At 42.7% G+C, this 25271-nt stretch overlaps 1 protein-coding gene across 2 annotated transcripts in view; it reads right to left on the minus strand.

The window, feature by feature from the left end:
• The window catches only part of FKBP1B (FKBP prolyl isomerase 1B), a 48457-nt gene extending 24149 nt beyond the window's left edge, over window positions 1-24308 (minus strand). Inside the window, exons 1-3 of one of the 2 annotated variants that reach the window (XM_030037863.2) lie at window positions 24113-24308; window positions 24008-24082; window positions 21169-21216 (exon numbers count right to left, since the gene is read on the minus strand). In XM_030037863.2, the coding sequence (XP_029893723.1) occupies window positions 21169-21216; window positions 24008-24044 (85 nt within the window). In that variant the 5' untranslated portion in view covers window positions 24045-24082; window positions 24113-24308. Of the gene's footprint in view, window positions 1-21168; window positions 21217-24007 lie in introns of both variants that reach the window. The other variant, XM_030037862.2, reaches the window with a different exon arrangement.
• Window positions 24309-25271: the final 963 nt, after the last annotated feature.

Below are 25271 nucleotides of genomic sequence, written 5' to 3' on the forward strand. Positions count from 1 at the left end.
TTTCCACATTGCGTGCTGGGGTCATCCAAAGGCTGCCCTCTGGATCAGACTTACTCTATATTCAGACAGCAAAACTACAAGTGCAACCCCAGGCACAGCCCAAGGGACTCTATGTCTAAGCCTGTCTGGCAGTTTAATATTCTGCCAGGCACCTTAGCAGACCCAAACAGGCAGTCTGCAGAGTGCCTGCAGGGCAAGCCTGTGATCAGAAGTGGTGGCTCACACAGTCGTCCTGCTCCCAGCCCTTGTCAGCTATAATGTAGACATGGCCTGGGGTGGTGTTCAAGAACGAGAACGTGTTTGTCTCCAACACAGCAGATCCTCTCGAGCTAGAAGCTGAATGTGCGACATCTCCTAAGCCTGTGAATCACACACATATATGTAATAAAAGGCAGTCAAAATCTTTATTAAATAAACTAATAAGTACTTAAAATTGCAAGCCAAATGGGACCAATCTTCATTTAATGTGGCCAGAAATGTTTTATACTCCCGTCTCTATGACTCATAACATCAAAAGCCCAGTAAAAGCCAAGAAACACTCAGTGCCTGCTATAGAGCAGCACACGATCTTCTTTTAACTGCAAATGTATACAAAATGCAGTATATATTAATCAGATTAAAAATGTCATGCCTACCAGGATAGAAGAATGTAATGTCTGCTCTCACACACGCTTCCTATCATAGAAAAATGTTGGTTGAAGATACAAGTTTCTCTCAATACCTCTGCAATTCTCACATCATATATATCAACACATTCATGCCAGAAAACACAACACTAGCTACAAATGGCACAGTTTTTGCATGTAAACGCAGCATAAAGGGCAGATATTTGAAGATAATTAGGTGTCTAAAGACGCAGTAGTCATACTGTGGCCACTTCAAATGCATCTGGTTATCTATCATCTCCTTTGATTTCAACTAAATTATTTTAAAACCTTTTCAATTCTAAATATTTTCTTAAGTTTCCCCAGACATAAAGTGTAACTATTGCAAAGCTACAGTAATTACCATCACTCCAAAGCCTAAACATCTCATTTAAAAAGTTCAACTTCCTAAGCTGCAATGCTGTATGAAAACATGCATGACATTTATCACTTAAACCCCCCTAACACTTAAAAGTGAGGAAATGGACAGGCAAGAACATTGCAAAGTTTATCATGTCCACATAGTACAAAACATGCATTTTTATTATCTGGTATGAAGAACACATACTGCATCACAGCACACAGCCACAATTCTGATGTGATGATATTTGAAGTATTGTTCTTCTCAACTTCGGTGCACACATATTTTAAAAAATACTGGGTAGTGGAAAAATATCAGTTAATATGTGTATTAATAAATCATTTATCATTATTCATGCTTACATTTTGATAGAGTATTCATAAATACTAATTCTGAGTCAGCTTTGACCTGGCAATTCCCATGGAACAGACTGAGGTCCTACTTGGCTGAACTTGCTCACAAGGCACATCCGTCGTTTTAAACCTAAATTTATTTCTGCCCTTGTCAACCTGCTATCTCATTATCTCACTATCCACTGACAAAAGAAATGATGAATCATGAACACTGGGGTACAAGGGAACCAAATACACTCAGTAAAATTAACCTCATTATGTCAGTTGTGTGTAGCATGATGAAACCCTCCAGTGGGACCTCTAGGGGTTACTGTAACACAAGTAAAGAATAGTTGCATTGTAATGAAAACAATGATGAATATATACTTCAAGAATAAAATTCATATCATGACTGGTGCATGGCAAAATCAGAGTTACATGTGGATTTGCATTTGAGAGTTATTGCTGTGTGACATTCACAGAGAAGAGAATTTTAATATCTCTCACAAAGATTTTGTTGTGTATTTGGTTTGATCACTAGGCAACTCCCTCCAGAAAATACACAAAGTAGGTATCATTTTCTACTTAGAACAAAACTATAACAAAATGAAGTGAAAAGTCTTACACCCAAACCATCTATGGGATGAGGCTGTATTTTATCAAAACATAGGCTGCAAGGCTATCCCTGCATCTATTATTTCATGTAATATCTATGACACAGGCCTACGTTGGGAAAGACATCAAGGTGCTCAGTATCGTCATACACAGACTGCACCACTTGCCACTTGCACTGACCGAGGAGGCTGTGCAGGTGATCCCAGGCTCCTGGTGTGTCCTCACAGCCTCCAGCCACGTTGTGGCTCCATCTACCTCTGCCTGCACCTTTCAGTGTAGTCATACCACAGGTCCTCCGGTGGCCCCAGGATTTGTCCCCAAACCACCTCCAGTGTTAGCAAGACTTTAAAATCAAGGTGAACTTCTGTGCTAGGTACACATCATATTTTTAGATGGGATCATTTTATTTTACAGTCACTCTCTAGAGAATTTTTCCATGTGCTTTCCAGTGTGGCTATTATTATTTTTACCATACGCAGATGCCCTTTATGCTTAAAGCACAAACTGTTAACGCTGTTTGCCAACGTGGGGTTTTCTCGTAACGCGATACAGTTCTGATGCACATGCAACATACAGAACCGTACAACCGCGCGCCCTGCGAGTGGGAGCACGCAGCAGAACGAGAGTCAAGCAGTCCTGCTGTAGAACAGGGCAGAGCTGAAGGTGGGACAGGGCTTCAAATGGCCAGCCTTAGCTCCTGAAAATAGCTGCTGCAGAAACTTGCTTTGCTTGTACTAAATGGATAATGCAGGGTTTTCCAGAATACTCAGTCACATAAAGTTTTTAGAGAAAAGCAAACTAGTGGGATGTCAGTTAAATGAGACGCGATGACTGCAAGGGGATTTATGCAAACAGCTTTTGTTACCCTGAACAGCATGCTGGCTTGTCAATCTTTCTGAGCTGCAAACATTTCTGTGCATTGCAGATCATGACAGAAAGCCTCCCTTCTCATAGATACCGCTGTCTTCTTCTAGGGATTTCTAATACTCACCTATTTTTATAGAATACTCACCTATTTTTATAGAAAGAGCTATTACAGCTATCTGGTCAGATTCACAGCACAGATCAAAGGTTTCTGCCCAGTAATCCCCACATCAAAGACATACCTTGACGTCAAATAGCCATCCATTTTAATGCAACTACTTTGTTTTTCATATACAAGAAGCACTATCTAATAAAAATCATATCAACCAAAGTGGTGTAAAAACATAATTAAGGCCTCTGGCTAAGTATGGAAAATGACTTTGAGTGAAACGTGATATTACGTTCCATAATTGATTAGTCATTTTGCTAATCGCCTTTTAATATGCTCCAATTACTTTTTAGAGAAGTGACCAATTCTAAGGATGCCCAATGCAAGCTGGTAATCAGAATGCAAGTGGAGATAAATGGTTCCAGAGCTCTATACCAGCTCATTTTTCACGATACAGAGCATCTCCTACAAAATGCTGACTGTCCTCTGATGTCAGTGAATTCCACCCGTGGCAGAGCATTTATTTGACCATCATAAATCCCAAAGGCTGAAAAAGCAGATAACATTTTGATCAACTCCATTTTGTAGTTTTCATCCATATCTATACAGGAAAACATATCAAAGATATGGACACACAAAAAATGAAATGCAAAAGAAAAAGAATAATTGACATGATTAAACCTAGGGAAGCAAATGAGTTGAAGTTCAAACGCTAGTATTCAGGGAGTCAGACTAATTGCCATCCCAGCCCTAAAAGCTATGAATCTAGGAAAGATCTGAAGCCTCCAGGACTAATCTACAAGAGGAAAAGACCACTGAACAAGAATGCAACCAAAGCTTCCAAAATACATGACAAAACTATTAATTAATGCACTTATATGTCAGAAGTGATCCTTGCAATCTCTTCATCTGACTTCCTACTTTAATGCAGGCTGTAGGATTTGCACTAAATAATTCCTGTTTGAATTAGAGCTGATTTAAAGATTTCTCAGGGCGATGAACTGACTGCAATTATTGATTGGTGTTCAATTATAAACCAGTATTTCCAGTTCAAATGTATTCCTTATTTTAAGGTGAACTTGTAAAATTTCACTTTCCAGCTATGATATCTTAATGTATCTTGGTGAACTGATAGAACAATTCAGTTGTCCTATCAATTTTTTGTTCCCCATGTAAGTGCCAAACCATCCCTTAACCTCTTCTGAATAAATAAAGCATTTCATGTTCAGGAAGGTTTCCCAGAACTTCTACCACCCTCATGTCTCTTTCCAGCATTGTAGACTACAAAACTGAGCACGCTATTTTTGAAACAGCCATAGCAGTGTGAGGCCCCTGGACCTCCTCCCTTTTCCTCAGTGCTCCTGTTTATATGTTCATGGATTGCAGTCAGCTTTTTGGCTAAAGAATGGCTCCGGAACTTGTGTTCAGTTGATAATCAACCACCACTCCCCAAGTCTTTTTCAAAGTCACTGCTTGGCATGACAAAGTCCTCTTATCTATAAGCACAGGCTTCTTTCTTTGTTCTTCCACCTACGACTTTGTAAAGGGTTTTATAGAAATTGAAATGTATTATTGACTTGTGACCATTTTACATATTGATCCCTATTACTCTGTATGAATGACCTATGGGATGAGACCCTTTGTTTAGGATATATTTGTTAATTTTTATCACCTTGGTATCTTTCTCCATTGATAAAAACGTCACTTACAGTGGGGCTAACACCAGTCCATTTTAAGGCCTACTGGAAAGTCCTCTACTCAAAAAGCCAATTTTATATCTACTTGCATGTTTATCTTGTATCTTTTTTAGTTTCTTATTGAAAGTATCATGAATTCCTTGCAGATCATGATGGAAAACCTTATGACCGTCTGGAAACATTGTCCAGTCATCCATATACCTACTCCTGGAGAGCCTGCTTCACAACATTTGCTATCCGTAACACCAAAATTGCCTGTCAGCATTTAAGAGGCATTTGGACAATGCCCTTAATAACATGCTTTAACTTTTGGTCAGCCCTGAAGTAGTCAGGAAGTTGGACTAGATGATTGTTGTAGGTCCCTTCCAACTGAAATAGTAATTTCTATTTCTATTTCTATTTCCATTTCTATTTCTATTTCTGTTTCTGTTTCTATTTCTGTTCTATTCCATTCCATTCCATCCTATCCTATCCTATCCCATCCTATCCTAAATCAGAATTTTGCTACTATTACTGACCAAAAAAAAAGATGAGAAAGACTGGATGAACAAGGTACGATATAACATAATAAATTTCAGAACTCCAATACTGAGTAAAAACAAGAATCAGAATTGATTTTAGAATGTTTTGAATACAAAAAAAACCCCACTCGCTTTGACCTGAAGTTTTTAACATTATGATCTGAGATCTTTATACTTCAAGAGTACACGTGCACAACACACACCTGTATTAGACATGTCTTACTCAAGTAAATCCAAAAGCAGGAAAACAAATTGTAAAAATCCACACTAATCTACCTTAAGTATATAAATGTTGATCCCATAGTTAAGCTAATACAATATTCTGTTGTATAGGATACACATCACAGTTTAAAAATATTTGGTATGCTGTCCTAGTTTCAGCTGGGACTGTCTTCCTAGTAGCTGGTACGGTGCTATGTTTTGAGTTCAGTATGTGAAGAATGTTGATAACACTGATGTTTTCAGTTGTTGCTAGTAGTGTTTAGACTAATGTCAAGGATTTTTCAGCTTCTCATGCCCAGCCAGCGAGAAAGCTGGAGGGGCACAAGAAGTTGGCACAGGACACAGCCAGGGCACCTGACCCAAACTGGCCAACGGGGTATTCCATACCATGGGACGTCCCATCCAGTATAGGAACTGGGAAGTGGGGGTGGGGAATTACCGCTCGGGGACTTGCTGGGTGCCAGTCGGCGGGTGGTGAGCAATTGCGCTGCACATCATTTGTACATTCCAATCCTTTCATTATTGCTGTTGTCATTTTATTAGTGTTATCATTATCATTATTAGTTTCTTCTTTTCTGTTCTATTAAACCGTTCTTATCTCAACCCGTGGGTTTTGCTTCTTTTTCCCGATTTTCTCCCCCATCCCACTGCGGGGGGGGGGGAGTGAGTGAGCGACATATGCTGATTTCATTTTTTAAAAAGTTGTCTCCCCAGCTCTTTGGCAAACAGCGGATACAAGACCGTGCATGAGTTGTGGCTTCTCGCTATAAAAAAGTCCTAAGAAGTATCTATCTTCCTCATATGCAGGAGCAGTCATCGAGTCCATCCTCATTCAGCTCAGCCAAAAGAAGCATTTCTAAATTAGCAAATACTGCTTCATGAGGAGCAGAAAAAGAAAGGTTCAGCAAAACAGAGTTTCTTGACTTTGAAATCCAAGAGCCATGAATCTTTTTTTTTGGGGGGGGGAGAAGTAGGCAAATCGTCTTGTGCAGAATTGCCACTATTTTGTGGTAAGGTGGGGGTCTTTAAATACTTCACCCTGGTAGGGCTTGTCACATCCAAGTTGTTACCATTCCTTGATCAGGAACAAATGCAGTTCCAATGAATCCTGCTCAGTGATATATTTATGCAAGTCATGTTCAGAAGTTACCTTGGCTAGTGACATTGATTTATTTTCTGATAAGAAGCTAATTATAAAGGCTTGAAATTTGCAATCGCTCAGTAGAAGGGCAACAATACTTCCTTTAAACAAAGTAATGTACACTGTATTAATAAACATATTAATAACAATAATTCTTTCCCCATGTATAGACACCTTGTCTGCCTATTCAAGGTAAAATGCCGTCATTGTGAACCATAACCTCAGCCCCGAAATCATTGTCCACCCACCCACTAAACAACTGTGCACCAAAAATGTGCTTTAGTCCAGAGATTCAAGTAGGAAATTTTTTGTCTTCTTTTTTTGGGGGAAAAAGAAGTCAAACAAATTTATTCTCAGATCACTTATATAAACAAATAACAGCACCACTAAATAGCCCCCACCACAGCAGCATTAAATATATGAAGCATGCTGAAGAGAGAAATTTCTCCCAGTACATTATTGCAATAGAGAGATGGAGTGTGCTATGGGATGGTCCCCAAACTGTACACTACTGGGAAATTTGACAGGTCAGAAATGTGAGAAGGAAACAGAAATAAGTATTTCCCCTCGTTCCCACAGGCAAGTTGTCTTCTCTCTTCTCTACAACCACTCTAGCGCCTTGGTTGCCCACACCACTGTAAAACTCTGGACCTGCAGCAGTGCTGGACTACAAGCGTTCCTGTTGCTCTTTCCATCACGCTGCATTTCCATCCTGTTGTCCCGCTGTCCTTCACAACCACTTCTTCCCTCCTTCCCCAACTTGTTTTTCATTCATGCCAGATTTTCAGCCCAGTGCACAGTGCTGGCATGGCAACATTTCTACGCACAGGATGGAGTGGTGCAAAGGTAGGAGAAAATAGCTGGGGACATTCCTGCACCCCCTGTTTCAGCCCTACCTGTTCATGTCATAGCACCTTTGGTGCCTAAGACAAGCAAGTTATGCTGCAGAACAAGAAACATTTTCAAATGCAGGCTGCGCTCACGTGTTCTTTTGGATGTGTTAAAACTCTTCACTGCTTTATCCTCTGAGGATGCAATCAGAAAACAAGGCCCATCATTTAATGCACTGCTAGAACATAATTAGAAGCTGCATGATGAATAACACTGAAAACTTAATAAAACTTGCATGTGACTAAACAGACTAGAAAGTTTTTCTAGGAGTCTATTACAACTTGTTGAAATATTGAAGAAAAACTAGAAGAAGGGTGGTCCTACACAGAGTAAGAGCGTAACAGGAGCGTGCAGTGGAAGGGCCCATTGGGGATATTCATTCATTCATGCTGCTGCCAGACAACGTCCGGTTTCTCTCGGATGGCAGGCTCTTTGACATCAAATCCAGAGAACACTTCACATTTGTCTGGCTTTTATCAGCTGACACCCTCTTGGCCTCTATTGTACATCAGTTTCTCAAGGGAAAAAGAAGAGCTAAGATAACTATTGCCCTAGTACCCCCTGCTTTTTCAACACAGCTACTTGTCCACAAAATGTACAGAGGTGTCCGAAATCTAAAGTAAATGTGGCAAGCACTGAAGACTGGAAGCTATTCTTATCTCGCTGCCCTCTATAAACACAATGGCTAACTATGTCCCTTACCGCCTAATACAGCTGTCATCATTTAAATGCTTTGTAGTCTACAAATGGGCCAGTCCTACGGTGACAGACTGAATAATAGAATGATTACAGGTTGTATAACTCCATTACAGTATGGAGGAATTTTGCAGTCAGTCAACATTTCTTCCCACACTCATGCAGGGAAAAATCCCAGCCCAAGATTTCATTGCTCTTTTTCTGCAAGGCAAGTAATTTCTCAGCTCTCCATCACCTCTGGCGCCTGTGTTTATAGCTACAAGCTCTCTTAGGTCCAGCCTACTTTGTTTGATACCATTTTCCCAAACGCTTTAGAAACTTCTGCATCTGAATAGGAGCTTTGAATGTGCTATGATAGCAAGTCTTAGGAAAGCACTTCAAAAATGGCTCTGCAGTTTTAGTGAATCAATGTATTGCAAGCTTTAGTTACTTCATTGAAATAAAGTGAATCATTACAATCAAATCCCCTATTCTTTACAGCAACAAAGGATTGAGCCCTTAATCTGTTTACAATGCTTATATAACCAATCAAATCAGGATTGGTTAGAGAAAGACAGAAAACCTAATAAAAACTAAGGTACTTTGTGATTTTCCACCATTCATCTTAATTTAAATAGTTTGTTCTCAAAAGTTAAACACTTCCGAGGTCTGGAAAAAAAGAAACAGCTCTTCCACAGAGTTGATACAGCCTATGTATATACAATATATAGACTGGTAATGTAATAGATAAACAGATAGGTAAATATAATAGATAAGGATTTTAAAAGCACATTAATTTCTATGCCCAGCTTTATCAGAAGCTTGCTGTGTTCCCTGGATGAATCATTTCCCCTCTGAATTTCCCTGTCTTGTAAAGGGGAGTAAACAATGCTTTTCCCTTTCCAAAGGGGTTTATGAATGAAGGGTGTAGCACTTTAATCAGATTCAACTTTTCAAGTTTTCCACAGAGGATTAATGATGGCAGTTCCTCATGACTGTATCAAACCTGAATTGCATTTGACTCATAAGTGCTCAAAACTCCTACACTCCTAGCCAGGAATTTGAATAAATGTTGAAAAGGAGATGAGCTATATAAATGGTTTCACATAGAACAAGTCTTAATGGCACAGGTAAGGATCATTTTTTAATGAGGCATTTTGATCCTGTTCCAATGTCTTTTCAACACCTCTTCTTATAGCTACAGGCTCTGGAAGTCCCTAGTGTTCAGATATAAAAGGTCATGACTTTTGAGTTCCAGCCAGGAAAAGGTAGGACATGACAAAAAGGGCTCAACCCACGTTAGATGATAGCCCTCAGCTGTGCTGTGCAGAAGCACTGCTGACTGACCTAAGAAGAGCTGTGAACCTGTCCCTGCTATTTATTTGACTGAAGACAAGGTGCAAATGACAGCAGAAGAAAATTCAAAGGAAAGCATAAAACAAAAGCTATCGATGGGGCTGTCCGCGCACTCCAGAAACTCCCCTGGCAGGGTGGCACAGGCACAGCCATAGCTTTTCCAGAGTTGTTGCAAGCTGGCCACTGTGGGACACAGAGGGTGCAGGGAGCTAGTCACCCAGGCAGCATGACAGAGGAGCATCTCTTGCTCTCGTCAGTGGAGAGAGACCCTTCCAGAGAGTGATGTCAAGCCCAAGCCAAGGTCAGGTGTTTCAGCATGACACTGCAGAAAAGATTGTTCCTCTCCATGAATGACAGATGTCATTGAAGACGACGCCTCCCCCATGGTTAAAGTTAGTCTTTGTGATTACCATTCCAACTTCTTCCAGAAAAAAGGAGAACAGTTTCAGAATGAGAGAAGATTACATGTAATTCTGCTTTTACTCTGTAATTCAAGTGTGTGTGGGCAGCGGTCAGGCACAGAGGTACTGCAAACTATGCTTGGATGCTCCTAATGTGGCTGCACGTGTGTAGTAGGGTGATCGTCATGTAGTATAACTTTCAAGCAAAAAAGACAAGAAAGGGTTACAGCAGGGTCAGACAGAACAACCTTCTAACAAGAAAAAAATAATTTTGCCTTACAATGAATATGAGCAGAAACCATGTAAGACTAATTCAGATTACAACTGAAGATAAGCCTGAGCTGTAAAATTCAGATTCACAACTTTAAATACTGCCACAAATTTTGGTTAGTATACAGTACTTTAGGTCAGACCAATATGACTAACCTGATGGCCTTCTACAATGGAATGACTGCATTGCTGGATAAAGGAAGAGCAACTGATGTCATCTATCTTGACTTCTGTAAGGCCTTTGACACAGTCCCACACAACATCCTTGTCGCTAAATTGGAGAGGTATGGATTTGATGGATGGACTATTCGATGGATAAGGAATTGGCTGAATCCAGATGGTCACATCCAAAGAGACGCAGTCAATGGCTTGATGTCCAAATGGAGATCAGTAACAAGCGGTGTCCCTCAAGGGTCCACATTGGGACCAGTACTGTTCAATATCTTTATTAATGACATAGACAGAGGGATTGAGTGCACCACGAGCAAGTTTGCAAATGACACCAAGCTGTGTGGTGCAGTCGACATGCTGGAGGGAAGGGATGCCATCCAGAGGGACCTTGACAGGCTTGAGGAGTGGGCCCATGCAAACCTCGTGAAGTTCAACAAGGCCAAGTGCAAGGTCCTTCACATGGGTCAGGGCAATCCCCAATATCAATAGACTGGGAAATGAATGGATTGAGAGGTGCCCTACAGAGTAGGACTTGGAGATACTGGTGGATGAAAAATTGTACATGAGCCAACAATGTGTGCTTGCAGCCCAGAAAGCCAATTGAACTCTGGGCTGCATCAAAAGAAGCAGGTCGAGGGAGGTGATTCTCCCTCTCTACTCTGCTCTCATGAGGTCCCCACCTGGATGGAGTACTGCATCCAGTTCTGGGGTCCCCAGTATAGGAAAGACATGGACCTGTTAGAGCGGGTCCAGAGGAGGGCCATGAAAATGGTCAGAGGGCTGGAACACCTCTCCTATGAGGAAAGTCTGAGAGAGCTGGGGTTGTTCAGCCTGGAGAAGGCTCCAAGGAGACCTTATTGCAGAGTTTCAATACTTAAAGGGGGCTTATAAGAAAGATGGAGAGAGACTTTTTACCAAGGCCTGTAGTGACAAGACAAGGGGCAACAGTTTTAAACTGAAAGAGGGTAGGTTTATAAGGAAGGATATAAGGTAGGATATAAGGAAGAAATTCTTTACAATGAGGGTGGTGAGATACTGGAACAGGTTGCCCAGAGAAGTTGGATGCCCCATCATTGGAAGTGTTCAGGGCCAGGTTGGATGGGGCTTTTAGCAACCTGATCTAGTGAAAGATGTCCCTGTCCATGGCAGGGGGGTGGACTGGCTGATCTTTAAATGTACCTTCCAACTCAAACCATTCTGTGATTCTATGATACAGAGTTGGCAGTTAGCCTACGAATTTCAGTCTCAGATCCTCAACCTTCAAAATAAAATTTGTGGGAAAGGCTTTTCCACCAAAATTACAGCTTTCACAACAACAAAAATTTACTTCAATTCTTCAGGCTGAAAATTGTACATTCCAGTCTGGAAATGGCAACACTTCATGGCAATGCCTCAGGAACTTGTCCACTGTGTGACTCATCTTTTATTTTCTTTTATGTGTCCTAGATAAGGCTAGATTTCACCTTCCCAAGTACAAGGCCCTCCTCTCTTCCTGGAAATCCCTGCTTATAGCATAAACAGAAATTTATCCACAGAGGAGAATGAAAATATATGTTCCCGTAACTACAATCCCTATATAGCATTATAGTGTAATTTCTAAACAACCACTTGTTTGTTTTGTGGTTTGGTTTTGGTTTTTTTTTCCTAATGCAGGGTAAAGAATTTCAACAGAAAGCTGCTAGTTTTAATGTTGCAACACCAGCAACTTCAATAGGTTTGGAAGTAGCAAAATAGCATTATCACTTCAGTCATTTAAAACTAGACAGAACCAATGCATCAGGGAGTGTATTGTTTGTAGCAATTACAGATTGGACAATGAACTAATTAAGTGTAACGTCTTTTCCTCTGTCCAGGAGGAAACCACCCTTACCAAACCAAAAGTCTTCAATTTCTCACTGAGAACGGAATAAAAGAAGACAATCATCTCGCTAAATCAAGGTAGTTGCATCATTAAGTGTGCACAGGGAAGTGATTTAGAGCAGCAAGAGACAACTAAGAACCAATGACTACGCAGGATTAGATGGAAAAGATCTGGAAGGGGAAACCAGACTTGGGATACCATAAGCACAGAGGGAGAGCTACAAATCAAATGTGCCTCACAACCACTCTTTTAACACTGAGTTTTAGAAGACCCAGTATGTTGGATGGGAGATAAAGGACGATGCTGCCTGGCTGCATGGATCTGCTGCTGTCTCAACTACAAAGATCCACTGGCTCTGCCTGATAACACCATGGCTACAACATTTAAGATCCCTCGCACTGAGTGATGTGCAAGGGAGTACAAACTTCTGCAGCCAGCAGTCCTGTGAAAAAAAATTAAGTAAGATTTACAATGCCCTTGAGTAACTAAAGCTACATAATATATCTCAATTGAGAGATGTTGCTTTCAATATAAAGCCCCCTAGCAGCCCCCTGGCGCTGGTTCAGCAAGACTCAGCAGAACTCATGCCAACGCCGAATCACTGCTTCCCACAGCAGTATGCGTTTCCTCCGAGGCTGCCCGTTCAATTGCTTACCAGTGCCAAAAGACAGGCATTGTATGGCTCCTTGGCAATGGTCCTCCCTGGGGATCTCCCACACGCATCACTGCAGTACTAGGACCAACCCACTGAGCCCTGAAGATCACAAGCCTGCAGAGATCTCCGGCCACACAGCAACGGCTCAGGTAATACACCTGAAATGTGGCTGCGATGTGTCCACTGCAGAGCGATGACACCGCATGTTGTCTAATTAAGAAAATATTATCCCTTCCACAAACTCTCCCTAGCTGAGTTGCCTGACTTAGGAACCATTTTAAGCTCTTTATCTAATCAAGAGAGAGAGGTGTATCCAAAGGCTAACTACTTAGGTAGCCTAAGGTAACTAAGCTCTCAATTTAGACTTCTTAATTCGGTAAATACGGTGATGTCAGTTCTATTTTGTCAATAAAGGGAGACAAGCCTATCACTGGTGAGTAGTATCTGTTTGTACATTTTACACTAACAAATACTATCCACTGCACAGTTGTTTCAGCAATTCTTTGATTTGGGGCAACATAAATTATTAGAAAACGATGTCATTCTTGTGAGCACCTGGAATTCTAATGATCAAGAATTGCAGGTCCTAGTCCTTAAATAACATATGAGCTGTAAGTAGGCAGAGTGGCACACTGGGATCATTGAAAATAAGTGCAAAGAGGACCCAGCAAAAATATTTTGTTTGAAAACAGCAATCTAATTTTCTAAAAGATGGCACTCTTTTGGATCAGTTGTGAGCTTTTAAAAACTTGATGAACAGAGGCTATTAATTCTCTGGTACTTTACTTAATCTGCTTTGTGAACTTTTTAAAAATATCTTGAAATCCTTTTCTTCAAGTCTTTTGTGAGATAGGGGTAGGAGGTTTAATTATTTGCTAGCGGTTTCATTTCTATGCACAATAGGAAGGGAGCATGATGATACAATCCCTCCGTGAAAGGAAATCCTGTAGAGGTTAGTAGGTGCTCCAAAATTGAAGCTAGCAGTCACCGAATCATTCAGCGTGTTTCATGCTGACAGAGAAGTCTCTGTCAGGGGAGAAAGTGCCTATGTATGTTATCTTGAAGAAATCTCTTTATAATCTTCTTTACTCTGCAAGAAAGAAACTCGTCCTGTCTTTTTCCTAAATGAACATAAGACAGTGTTTAGAGGCAATCCCGAAGTCTTCCATTTCTTTGCACAAAGCATATTAGCAGCTGTCCAAATAACACCTCAATGCTATGGGGACCACCTTTAAGGGGAGAGACTTCCAATTCTTAGTCAAACCATCACTTCTCAGCTGCGGTTGCCAATAAGAATGCTGTCGGATAATTTCAAGCTCCTTTTTTGTTTCACTTATCCACATTAAATAGCATCTAATACCACAAGTAATTTCGGTGAAACCAATGGGCACGGTACACAGCAATGCAGTGTTCAGTGCAAAGGAGGAGCAACTGGGAAACTTGAGGCTACAGTTTATTATTATGATCCTTTTCCATCAGGCAACAATCTGGTATGTTCAATTTAAACTCACTAATTCAGCCGCTGAAGCTGCTACATTTTTTCTTACAAATCCCTGAACCTTTTTTATTCATCAAATCATTTTTTCACATTAATAGCCGCTTCTTACAGCAAGTGTCACAGTACTTGCAAACATTAATTTAATGACAATTTTGAGAGGTACAGCCCCCTTTTCTGTCAAATTTAAAAAATGAAAGAGCAAGTAATATACCTGAAATCAGTGACTAAGCTGGCAGCAAAATGTGTAGGAGAAATCTCTTCTCCTCAAACTTTTGCTTCTGGACTCTGATCACTATCAGGCTGAAGTCACCGCTAAAATATTTCCAAAGGTAACCAATCTACATTAAATAAGAAAAGATGAGAATTTTACTCCCTTTATTGAGAGAGTTTTAAGACTTGCAAATCATTTCTGAGGGGCAGCAAAAGACCACGTTCTTCACTGAGGACTAAAACAACTTTTTGCAGTTATGATTCACCAAAGAAAAAGGATGCCTGTAAGTGCTTAGCTGCCACCAAGATCTCTGCAGAAGTAAAAGGCTTTCATCCTTTCAAACCAGGGCAATTTGAAGAGATTACTTTAAGTAAAAAAATACAGAAAATTGGCAGGCCCCAAAAGACGGACAGACATCACACTCTCCTGGTATAATATATCCTGGGAACATGCTCGATAAAACAATTAAGTTCCTTCTAGGTAAGCAAGATTTAGCTGGCTATAATTCAAGGCTCAATTATAATGTCTTTTACAATACAATTCTTATTAACGATAACTCTAATTGCAGTGTTCACTATCGTCTTCCAAACCCAGCTAGACAGCTTCCTGGAGACAAAGAATTTTGATTAAATTCTTTCCTTAGTTCAATTTTCCTCTCAGATACACATGCACAGCTCCCACTGAAGTGGTATAGATGTTTCTGAAAGTGGGACCAGAGAAATAACATACTCCTGTACTCACCTGGCACAAAGTGCTTTCACATGAAGCTAATGTACATCCAGTCATGCAGATACTGAGGCTCATCGACAAATATATGACACTCTGCAAAGTTGTTCTGAATTTATGTTAGCCTTTTTGAGAGTATGTCAGTACAGACAAATCTCTGGCTATTACTACATACGCTTAAGACTGGGTTGATTTTGATCCAAGAAAAATAGGCAGATCTGTTCTCTTTTTGGCAAGAGTTATTTCAAGGGAATTGCATTATATTTGTATTGTGTTAAATGGAAAATGCTTTTTAAAATCATGATAAATCAAGCATATTCTATAAATTACTGTTAATCTGCATCTATGCAGTATGGTTTTGTTATTAAAAAAAGGTAAAAAAAAGAAAGGCTTTCAACTTCACAGACACAACCATAACTCTCAACACTACACCACTGCCAAAGCTAAAGAAACAATATAAAGTAATTTTGGTAATATATGGGAAAAGAAGATGATACGAGTTTGTCCTCAGATCACTAGGAAAAGAACAATTAATCATTTGTTCTGCTTTAAATAAAGGCCTGCTTCCTAAAAAAGAATTAATTTCTACAGCTCAGCTGAAATAAATGGAGTAGTATTCATTTATTTCACTAGGGAATTTCACTTCAAGCATTTAAAAAAAATTAAAAATCAACTTCTCAGTATTGAAATATTGAAGTGGAGAGGGAGGTGCTGATCTCTTCTCCCTGGGATCCAGTGACAGGATGCATGGGAATGGTTCAAAGCTGCGCCAGCGGGGGTTTGGATTGGACATTAGGAAGCATTTCTTTACCGAGAGGGTGGTCAAACACTGGAACAGGCTTCCTAGAGAGGCGGTCGATGCCCCAAGCCTGTCACTGTTTAAGAGGCATTTGGAAAATACTCTTAACAACATGCTTTAACTTTTGGTCAGCCCTGACGTGGTCAGGTAGTTGGACTCGATGATCATTGTAGGACCCTTCCAACTGAAATATTCTATTCTATTCTATTCTACTCTATTCTACTCTACTCTATTCAAAATGTATTTGGTGCAATTTTATGGCCCTTGCCCTAGCCTAAAAAGTCTATGGAAAATCTTCTCTGATAGAAGTCCAGTTTAATAAGTAATTAATGATTTAATGTGCCTTTATAGTCTCACTCAAACAAGTCTGTTCCAGCACACTACGAATACTGAATATCATCAGTTCCTTAAAAAGGGTAATTGCATTATTATCACAGATTTACAGGCGGTCAAGGAGAAAGATGAAGAGGTTAAGAATTCAGCTCTGCCACAAGCTATATGGGACAACACAAGAGAATGTCAGCTCCAAATAACTTGGAAAAAAAGCTGCCCTCTCACTATTAAGAGCAGATTTGGGACCAGTATACACAAAGCTTGTTTGAGGGCACACCATCATCCAGCGGGAGGGCCACGAATGGGATTCAGCTTCCCAGACTGCAGGTTTTACCCCAGTCTCTAGACAGAGCATTCACAACCTCAGCAAAGGTTTTGTTTAGGGCCATTTCTAACTGAAAGTCACGTTTTGTATTATCACCTTCTAAATCTTTGAAAATTCTGCACTGCTAATTCCTGTTGCCAGAGTTAACAAATTTAAATCACAAGAAACAAAACTGCAGAAAATGCCTCAATTCTGTTGATACACTCCAGGACTAATGACACTGTAATTTGTTTACTTGTATTACTATCAGTACTACAATGTAACCTGAAGACCCAATCAAGACTTGGACGCCATTATGTTAGGCATGAAGAAGGAGGCAGTTCGTATCTCAAATTGCTTGCAATTTATCTACACGAGGCAGACAAAGTACAACTATCATTTTGCAGATGGAAAACAGAAGGAGTAAGCAGATTGCCAAAGGCTTCCAGAAGCTTGCTCAATGAAATCTCTGACAAAAACATGACACAAACCGTTGCTGCTGGAAATGCATTTTGGTGCCAACGCACTACCTTATCTATTAATCCCATTACTTCAATATTGTGTCAGGTAACTTTTGAGACACAACATAGATGCTGGATGATACGAAGAAATTATTATATCTGTTATATTTCTTAACAAAGATAAAACATATGGGAATTTGACCACATTCTTCCACCATATACTAAGACCGGGACTTGGTTTCATGTTCTATCGCAGTCCTCCTATCTAATCTTCTGCAATGATCTGGAGCATCTATTTGTGTACCTAACTCAGGCTGTGCAAAGCTGAAAAATTAGCAGGTGATTTACAGTACCAAAGTTAGGCACTAAGGCGTCTTATGTAGTCAGAAAGGGCAACTAGGTACTTCTGAAGGGTAATCCAAAAATCCTGCTCTAATTGTAAAGCAGCCAAGAACTATTCCTTAGGGGAGGAAAAAAAAAAAAAGAAAAAGATTTGCTTAAACTAAGAAGTTCCTTCTAAACTGTTCCCTAGTGAAGTTGCACCTTAACTCCTGCTGCCACTGGAACTTAGGTCTGTCCATTAAGGCATCACAGTGCATTCGGGAATGCAGAAAGTCTGCTCCTGAGATTATGCATCTAGTTGCACAAGGAGAGAACAAGGCAAAGCTGCCACATATAACAGCCTAATAGCTGGAGCGCTGACAGCAGAAGTGTAAAACTCAGTCACAGTTCTCCTTCATCTTGAGGAGATTCCAGTTCACACTTCCCACTTCTCCAGAACATGTAGGGTCGTCAGACTAGAAACTACCCTGCTGAATCCCTACCTTGGCAATGCATGAATCATAAGACCCTGGAGGATGAGCAGACAGGACTCTATAGTTCTGCCAAATAGGGTACCAGCCTTTGGTCCTCTCTGGACTTTTTCTGCATGGACTGCCAAGACAACTCATGCAGACAACTTCCTCCTAAAAACCTTTTTCCCAAAGATGCTTCAGAAGCAATCTACAGGCCTGTTACTCCTGTAGTGCCAGCAGTCCCCTCCTGTCCATGCTCTCTGCCATCACTCCCCATCACATGGCAAATGCACATCTATGAGACTCCTGGAGAGAGAAGGGAAGATGAGGAAGTAGGACAAAATAGAGTCCACAGCCCACTCCTCGTTTGAGTATCCTTAAAAATTTGTAACTTGCTCTGGCAGAAGCAAGCCCCTTCTAGTCTCCTCCTCCATGCTGGAAACTCTCAAGACATGAATAATTAGTGGACAGGCAATGATTTTCTATGCATGCGCAAAAAACCTAGCCATTCAGGGAATCATGGAGCCAACCATGTTTGTGCTAAGGAGCTGTATTGCCACATAGTGTGTGCATTGGTATGAGAGCGGAAGGGCCACTGCAAGAAGTTACATGGCATACCAAGCTGTCAAAACTAGGCACCACTGTATGGGAAAATCACTGGATTAAAAACCCAAAAAAGTACAAAATTAATCCCTGAAGACAGGGACTGGAATACAACTCCTTCAATACTCCTGCATGAGTGCCTGAACCAATTACTTACCCTCTTGCCCGCTTCTTTTCTTGCCCATGGCTCTTGCATTCCTCACTGCTGAACGTCCCAAGCTAAACTGGAGGGAGCAGGAAATTTCAGCTTTCTCCTCCCCAAGAATGTAATGGCTGCAGTTAAGGATGTGGCAAATAGAGCTATGACCCTCTTCTGTTGGAAAAGGCAACTGAGCATAGGTGTGCCATGTCTGAAACAACTGTTCGATTATTATATATAAAGTGGGCTCCCACAGGCCATGTTTTTGACTGAAACTGGCTGTCTCTGCTGTGCTTGATGCTGGATTCAGAGCTGTGCTCGGAGCACTCCAGTGAGGTTTGGCTTTTCTGGGGATCCAAATGATCTCTAGATCTTGGTGGAGTCCAGTCAGTGCATGGTTCCCTCACCTCCCAGACTACAATGCATCCCTACAGGTATCTGTGCCTAGTTCCACAGCAACACGTAGGCTGAACATGGAGACAACTTGTGAGCTTGACATGCTCCCAATACTAAGCAGCTCTGGAAAGCAGGAATTCTGGATCATTCCCTTGCACTTAGGTGTCTTATTTTTTCCTAACTCCAATTTTAGGTGACAAGACAGATGTTCTGGGTATCTCTGTGGACATCTCTGTAACTTAGCTACCCACTTCCTAAAGCAGTACTTACTGGAGTGTGGCGAGGATAAGCATTAAGTACAGTGAGGCCTAATAAGATCACATAAATAAGACAGAGATCATTTCAAGATGAATCCCAGACATATCCAGAACTGCATCAGTATAAAAAGAAGTTATATTGTATTCAGATAAAATAGTTTTAAATTAAAACTTGACATTCATATGTCAGCTTTCCCAGATGCTTTACAGACCACTGGAAGAAAACACTTTATCCACTAACCATGGGCTCCCTTTAAAAATATTACCACCAAAGACTGCTTAGACATTGCAACAGCACTGGAACTGAGATGATGAGCTTTTTCTGATACCTGTTCTAATCTGGAAGTTAGAGAGGTTGCATAGTACCAACAGCAAGATATATGGAGGAAGCACAGTTTACGCTGGAGATTGATTTAATGAGTTTTCATAAAGTCTTTTATGTCAAAGCTAGCTTATGACAGCCTCATCTAAGATGGTATCTAATATCAGTAAGAGTATGCAGCATCTTTTTATCTTTCTGCATTTACCATTCACACTTTCTCTGAAGTTATCCAGGAAAGTTGTGCTTTGTGGGAGCCACCGGCCTCAAATTTTTTTGCCTGTTTCAGCTCTGACATTTAAATTTATCTTGAACTAACTGGTGGTGGGAGGTGACAATTTTATTTCATAAAAACTTTTTAAGTTTGGACCGGAACAGAAACATATCTTTCAGCATCTTCACAAAAACAGTTTCTAAACATCTATTTTCAGATCTAAGTTACAGAGGAACGTCTGTAAGAGCTGAGGCTGACATGGGAGACCCATGTGTTTAACTTCCTCTAATTCAAACTAGAAATCCTCATCACATCAAAATACTCTGAATATACAAATGCATAGGAGCTCAAATCCAGACATCCTATATCCCAAGTCAGTGCACTAACTCACATATAACCTTCCAAAGAGCGATATTACTGAAACTATACCAAAAAGCTTCTTGAAAATACAAATAAGTTTGCTTCATTAGTTGCATTTACCAGAAAAAGTTCCAACCTTGCTCCAGCTGCAAGCTACAGAAGCAAGTACAAAACTGAAAGAAAGCAACAGTTACCAGTGAGAACTTTCCTATAATACTGAAGACTAGAGGAAAACATTACCTCACAGATCTAGGCCCAGATCAGTAGCTGTCAATCCCCACCTCAACTACATTTTGCCTTCTTAAGGAAAAGACTACATAAAATGGCAGCTCTTGCTGTGAACTTCCCAGCTGGGGACTCTGACCACAGAGGTCTTTGCACTCTTCTGACAATTTACATAACTATATACAAAACATAACATTACAAGCTGATTTAAAGAACATTTTCCCTCTGCGCAAAGGTGCAGCATAAACAGCTCCATTAACCAACTTGCCACTTAAGATTCATACAAGTCCATAAAGCAGATGTTAAATAGACCTTGTATTGATCTCTTCAATCTGGAATGAATTTTACTGCCAATACGTAGACACATGCTCTTAAGATATATACAATCATTAATTATCTGTATCGAGATCAGAGGCTGGAAAAATATGAACCCAGCATTTTCACTGTTTCATGCTTGATTTCATTAGCTAGTGTAATGGCTTAAAGAATCAGGTCCACAGCTTCATCTGTTAACCTCTCACCATTGAATGCTACACTTGGCAAATCTACTAGCATGCACATCTGGATACTGTAGCCTGAGCTGCTCAGCTAGAAGTGAAGTATTCAGGAACCCCCTCAGAATATAATAAATGGATTATGAATGACAGAAGAAAGCAAAAAATACAACAAACACATTTGAAATGGCAAATCACTCTTGAATGCAAGGCAGTTGGTATTGAGAGAATATTCAGAACATGCCTTACCTGTGTAGTGCACCACACACGTCTGACCCTTCTTTGGAAATGTCCGTCCTGTTAAAATTATAAAAGGTTATGCTTTTATTTTCTCTGATTAATCTGTGTGGCTAGGCAGGTTTATCTTTTAAGATGAAAATGCCAGACTGAGATTTGAGTTAACTATGCTTTACCAAATCTCTAATATGCAAGACAGGAATGGATATGGTTTGGGGTAGAAGGTCCCAGCTTGGCTCCTATTTAGTTGCTAGACCAAATAATATTTTCCTTATGTAATTTCCCTATATAGGTGGGCATTATATATGCATTTACACTCTGTAAGTGCAAATGGACTGTCAAAACTTCATGGATTACAACCTTAAAATTCTCAGAATGTCTTTATTATAATTTTTCAGATAAAGTCTTAGTTTGACATTGTAAAAAAATTCCATTTGTATTCACATTTCTAATGCCTTTCACTCAAGACAGCTATAACAAGGGCATCTTTAATTAGCCGGGAAGGGTTTTAAAAAAATGTTCACATACAAAGGCAGTTTAATTTTGTAGCATCGGGCAACGGTAAAGCAGTAACACACTGAGTTCTTGTAAGAGCCTCCTAATATTTTCATACTGAAAGGAAAGGAAGGCTTAAACAATTTTCTTGCCACTGGAAAATGAAATTACCATTTCCATTTTACCTGTTCTAGGTACTATCAAAGACACTTCCAGGCTCAATTAGGTGCCAATGGCATATTAAAACAGCTAACCTTGGTTTTTCAAGTTATGTTGGCCAGGGGAGGGCCCAGGCTCAGAAGAACTTAAAAGTATGAACGAGACCAATCATTAAGGAACATCCTTGCCACAAAGCTAGAAACTGGGGATTCAGATAGAAACTGAGGCTCATATCTTAGTTGCCTTTCTGGTCTCTTTAGTCTGAATTAACATGATAACGTATGCATCACAGGGTGCATCGCAGGGTATAAAACATCAAGTAACACATAAGCTATGTAATTAGGGCTTATATGCCAGCACCACCACGAGCAGTAAATGGCAGGAGGGCAGGCTAGTATGATGAACCGAGATTTATAACATGAAATTGAGAAGATGGTGCTTCCAAGCGTCATCTGAACAGCCTTGTTCATCAGCTTGTATTTGGCTGCAGTATCTCTAGCTGCGGGTTGCACAAAGCACAGTACAATAGGTATTTGGTCAGGGCACCACTGTAACCCTAAAGTAGGATTCATCTAATTTAACTTTAGCCATCTAAAACACCAGCAACTATCATATGCCAGTCTCCTGGGCTTCCCCTATTGACAGTGGAGAATTAGCAGTGCTTTGAGAGAAACCCAGCCTATCCAGAGAGAGGCAAGATGAATTATTCTCTGGAGATGACTACAGAAAAAACCTAGAAGACTGCTTTAGGCTAGCTGCCTAACCTGAGAAAAGTTATGCGAGATGAATCCTAGCCTTGGTAAAACGGGTATTATTCAAATGATGTGCTATTATAGAGAGATCTGAGAAAAGGAGTATCAGACCTTACTGACACATATTCTGCTGTGTTATACTAACGCCAGCAAAGTCAGTGAAGCTACATAAATTCACATCAAAGCTGAATTAAAAGCAGAGATTCTCAAGACCACTGACTAGCTGTGGTTTTAAGACAGTGTTTAAAGTCAGCTGATTTTGATTAAGACTTGCAACCGAGCGAACTAATCCATATAACCTTATTTGGAATAGCATATTGCTTACAAAGACAGCCTTGATGTATTTAATAGCTAGAAAGTACTAGTACGAGGTTAAGTTCCACCCTTCCTTCTACTCTCCACCCAGCAACGTTACTTATACCCACGTAAGTATTCTGCTTTTACATCTGTGCAACCAAGAGAAGAATTTGACCCCCAGAGCTAAACAGCAGAGAGGGAGAAGCCAATTTAAAAGCATACACAAAGAAAGAAAAGATACTGGGCCAAGAAAGTTAAGCCGAGATCAACTTGAACAAATTATTTACGGTTGGGTATCAGCCAAGGATGAATCTGGCCTATGATATAGATACATATGGCTGTATGTTAGAAATGACGTCCTCTTAAAAAAAACCAACCCCGAACCCTTATGAAATGATGTTGTAACGCCACAGAAGCGCAGAACAGCGCGAACTGGCTCTGGCAAGGAGTGCCTGCGCCAAGCAGAGGTGATTGCCACCCGGGCTGCACCTCAGCCCTCACCCGCATCGCACGTTTGACCGGGAGGAGGCAGCCGGCCCGGCCGGAGCGCCGCCGCCACGCCGGGAGGGATGCTGACACAAATGGCCGGTGCCCGCCGGCGAGGCTGGGCGAGGAACCGGGGAAAGTTTGCGGCGGGGCGCGCTCCCCACCGAGCGCCGCGGCCCGGGGACGCGCCCGGCCCCGCCGCTGCCCCCCGCGCCCGGCCGGCCGCACCGCGCGCGGGTTTGTGCAGCTGTCAGCGGATGCCAGAGAAAAATCCCCAGCCCCCTCGCCGCCCCTGCTGCCGCCGCTGCCGCCGGGAGCCGCGGCGCTGCCGCCCGGGGAGCCGCCGGCTCTCCCCCCGCCGCCGCCGCCGCCGCCGGGACCCCGGGCGGCCGCCTCGCCTCGCCCCGCTCCCCCTCTCCCGCACCAAGGGGTACGTGCCCGCGGGGGGGTGGGGGGTGCGGGGGCGGCCGTGCCTTTCCTCCTGCGCCCCGCCGCCTCCCCGCAGCGGGGCCCCGCGCTCCCTCCTCTGCCCGGCGGCGGGGACGGCGGCTGCAGCCCGGTCTCGGAGCCCCGCGCGGACACCCGCCGGGTCGGGTCGCGGGTCGGACCCGGGCTCCCCCGCCCCCATGCCGCAGGGCTGCTCCCCCCCCCCGGTCCCGTACCGTCTCCCGGAGAGATGGTCTCGATCTCTACGCCCATGGCGGCACTGGCGCGGCTGGGCTCGGTTCAGCACCCCTTGGCACGGCACGGCACGGCTCGGCTCGGCTCGGCTCGGCTCGGCCCCGCTCCCCGGCGCGGCCGGACCCCCAGTGCAGGCATGCCCCTCCGCGGCCGGCTGACAGGGGCCTCCCCAGCTGCCCGTCAGCCGCCCGCAGCCAATGCGGGGCAGGGGCGGGGAGGCCGGGGAGGGGAGGGGAGGGGGCTGCCCGCCCCCGCCCGGAGCGCCCGGGGGCCGCCGCGGCTGAGGGGCACCCACCGGCGGCGGCGGCGGCAGGTCCGCCCGCCGGCATCCCCGCCCCGGGCCGTGCGGGGGATGCTGCTGCTGCTGCTGCTGCCGCCGCCGCCGCCGCCGGCGCTGCTGCCCTCCGCCGGGCAGGGCTCGCTTTAGCGGGGGGCCCCCGCCGGCTCCCCGCGCGGTGGTGCCCGGTGGAGCGCTTCCCCGGGGGTCTTGCCACCGTTTCCCCTCCCCGCGTCCGACCGTACCCGCCGCGGAGTCTGAGCGGCGGGAGGGCTTAGGGCGTGTGCGGGAGTTGGGGGTACCGGCGGGGCGCTCCCGAGCCCGCTGCCGAGCGCAGGCACGCCGGGCAGGCGGGGGAGCCGGGCAGCGCGCTCCAAAAACCGGCCAGGCACCGGGACGGGTCTGAACGCGGGTGCGAGGTTACAAACAGCCGTGGAGGAAAGCATCCATACTTGCACATTATGTGCGCATACTGAAGTGAATGTATACCCGTTCCTGCTGGGGGGCAGCAGTAGGGGCGGTGGTACCCATCGCTGGTCCCCCCGCCCCCGACATGAGCAGCAGCGGCAGGTTTCCAGCAAGCCACTCTGAGGTACCTTGAGTCTCAATGCGCAACACAGTTTATAACTTCCTGTCCTAATCCGTGTTTTAAGTAAGAAAATCTATGTATGTATGTACTGCTCAGGTGCTCCCGTGAGGTGAGATTAGGAATTCAAAAGACTGTGCAAGAGCTATAACTACTTCTGACGAGTGTACCCAAAACAGATGAAAAATACTATTTCCTCATAAACTTACTGGGTACATGAATCTCACAGTTTCCACTGACTCTAAAGGAATAGTTCTGTTTACAGTTCTGCGTGTTCTGGGTTAAAAATTAAAAATGGAACCTCAACATCATCAGTTTTCCAACTGAAAGTGCTACCCATCTAATTCTAACCTGCACTTCTCTGACATTGCTTTTTCAGGAT

This window comes from Aquila chrysaetos, chromosome 15 (assembly GCF_900496995.4).
Source record: "Aquila chrysaetos chrysaetos chromosome 15, bAquChr1.4, whole genome shotgun sequence".
NCBI lineage: Eukaryota > Metazoa > Chordata > Aves > Accipitriformes > Accipitridae > Aquila > Aquila chrysaetos.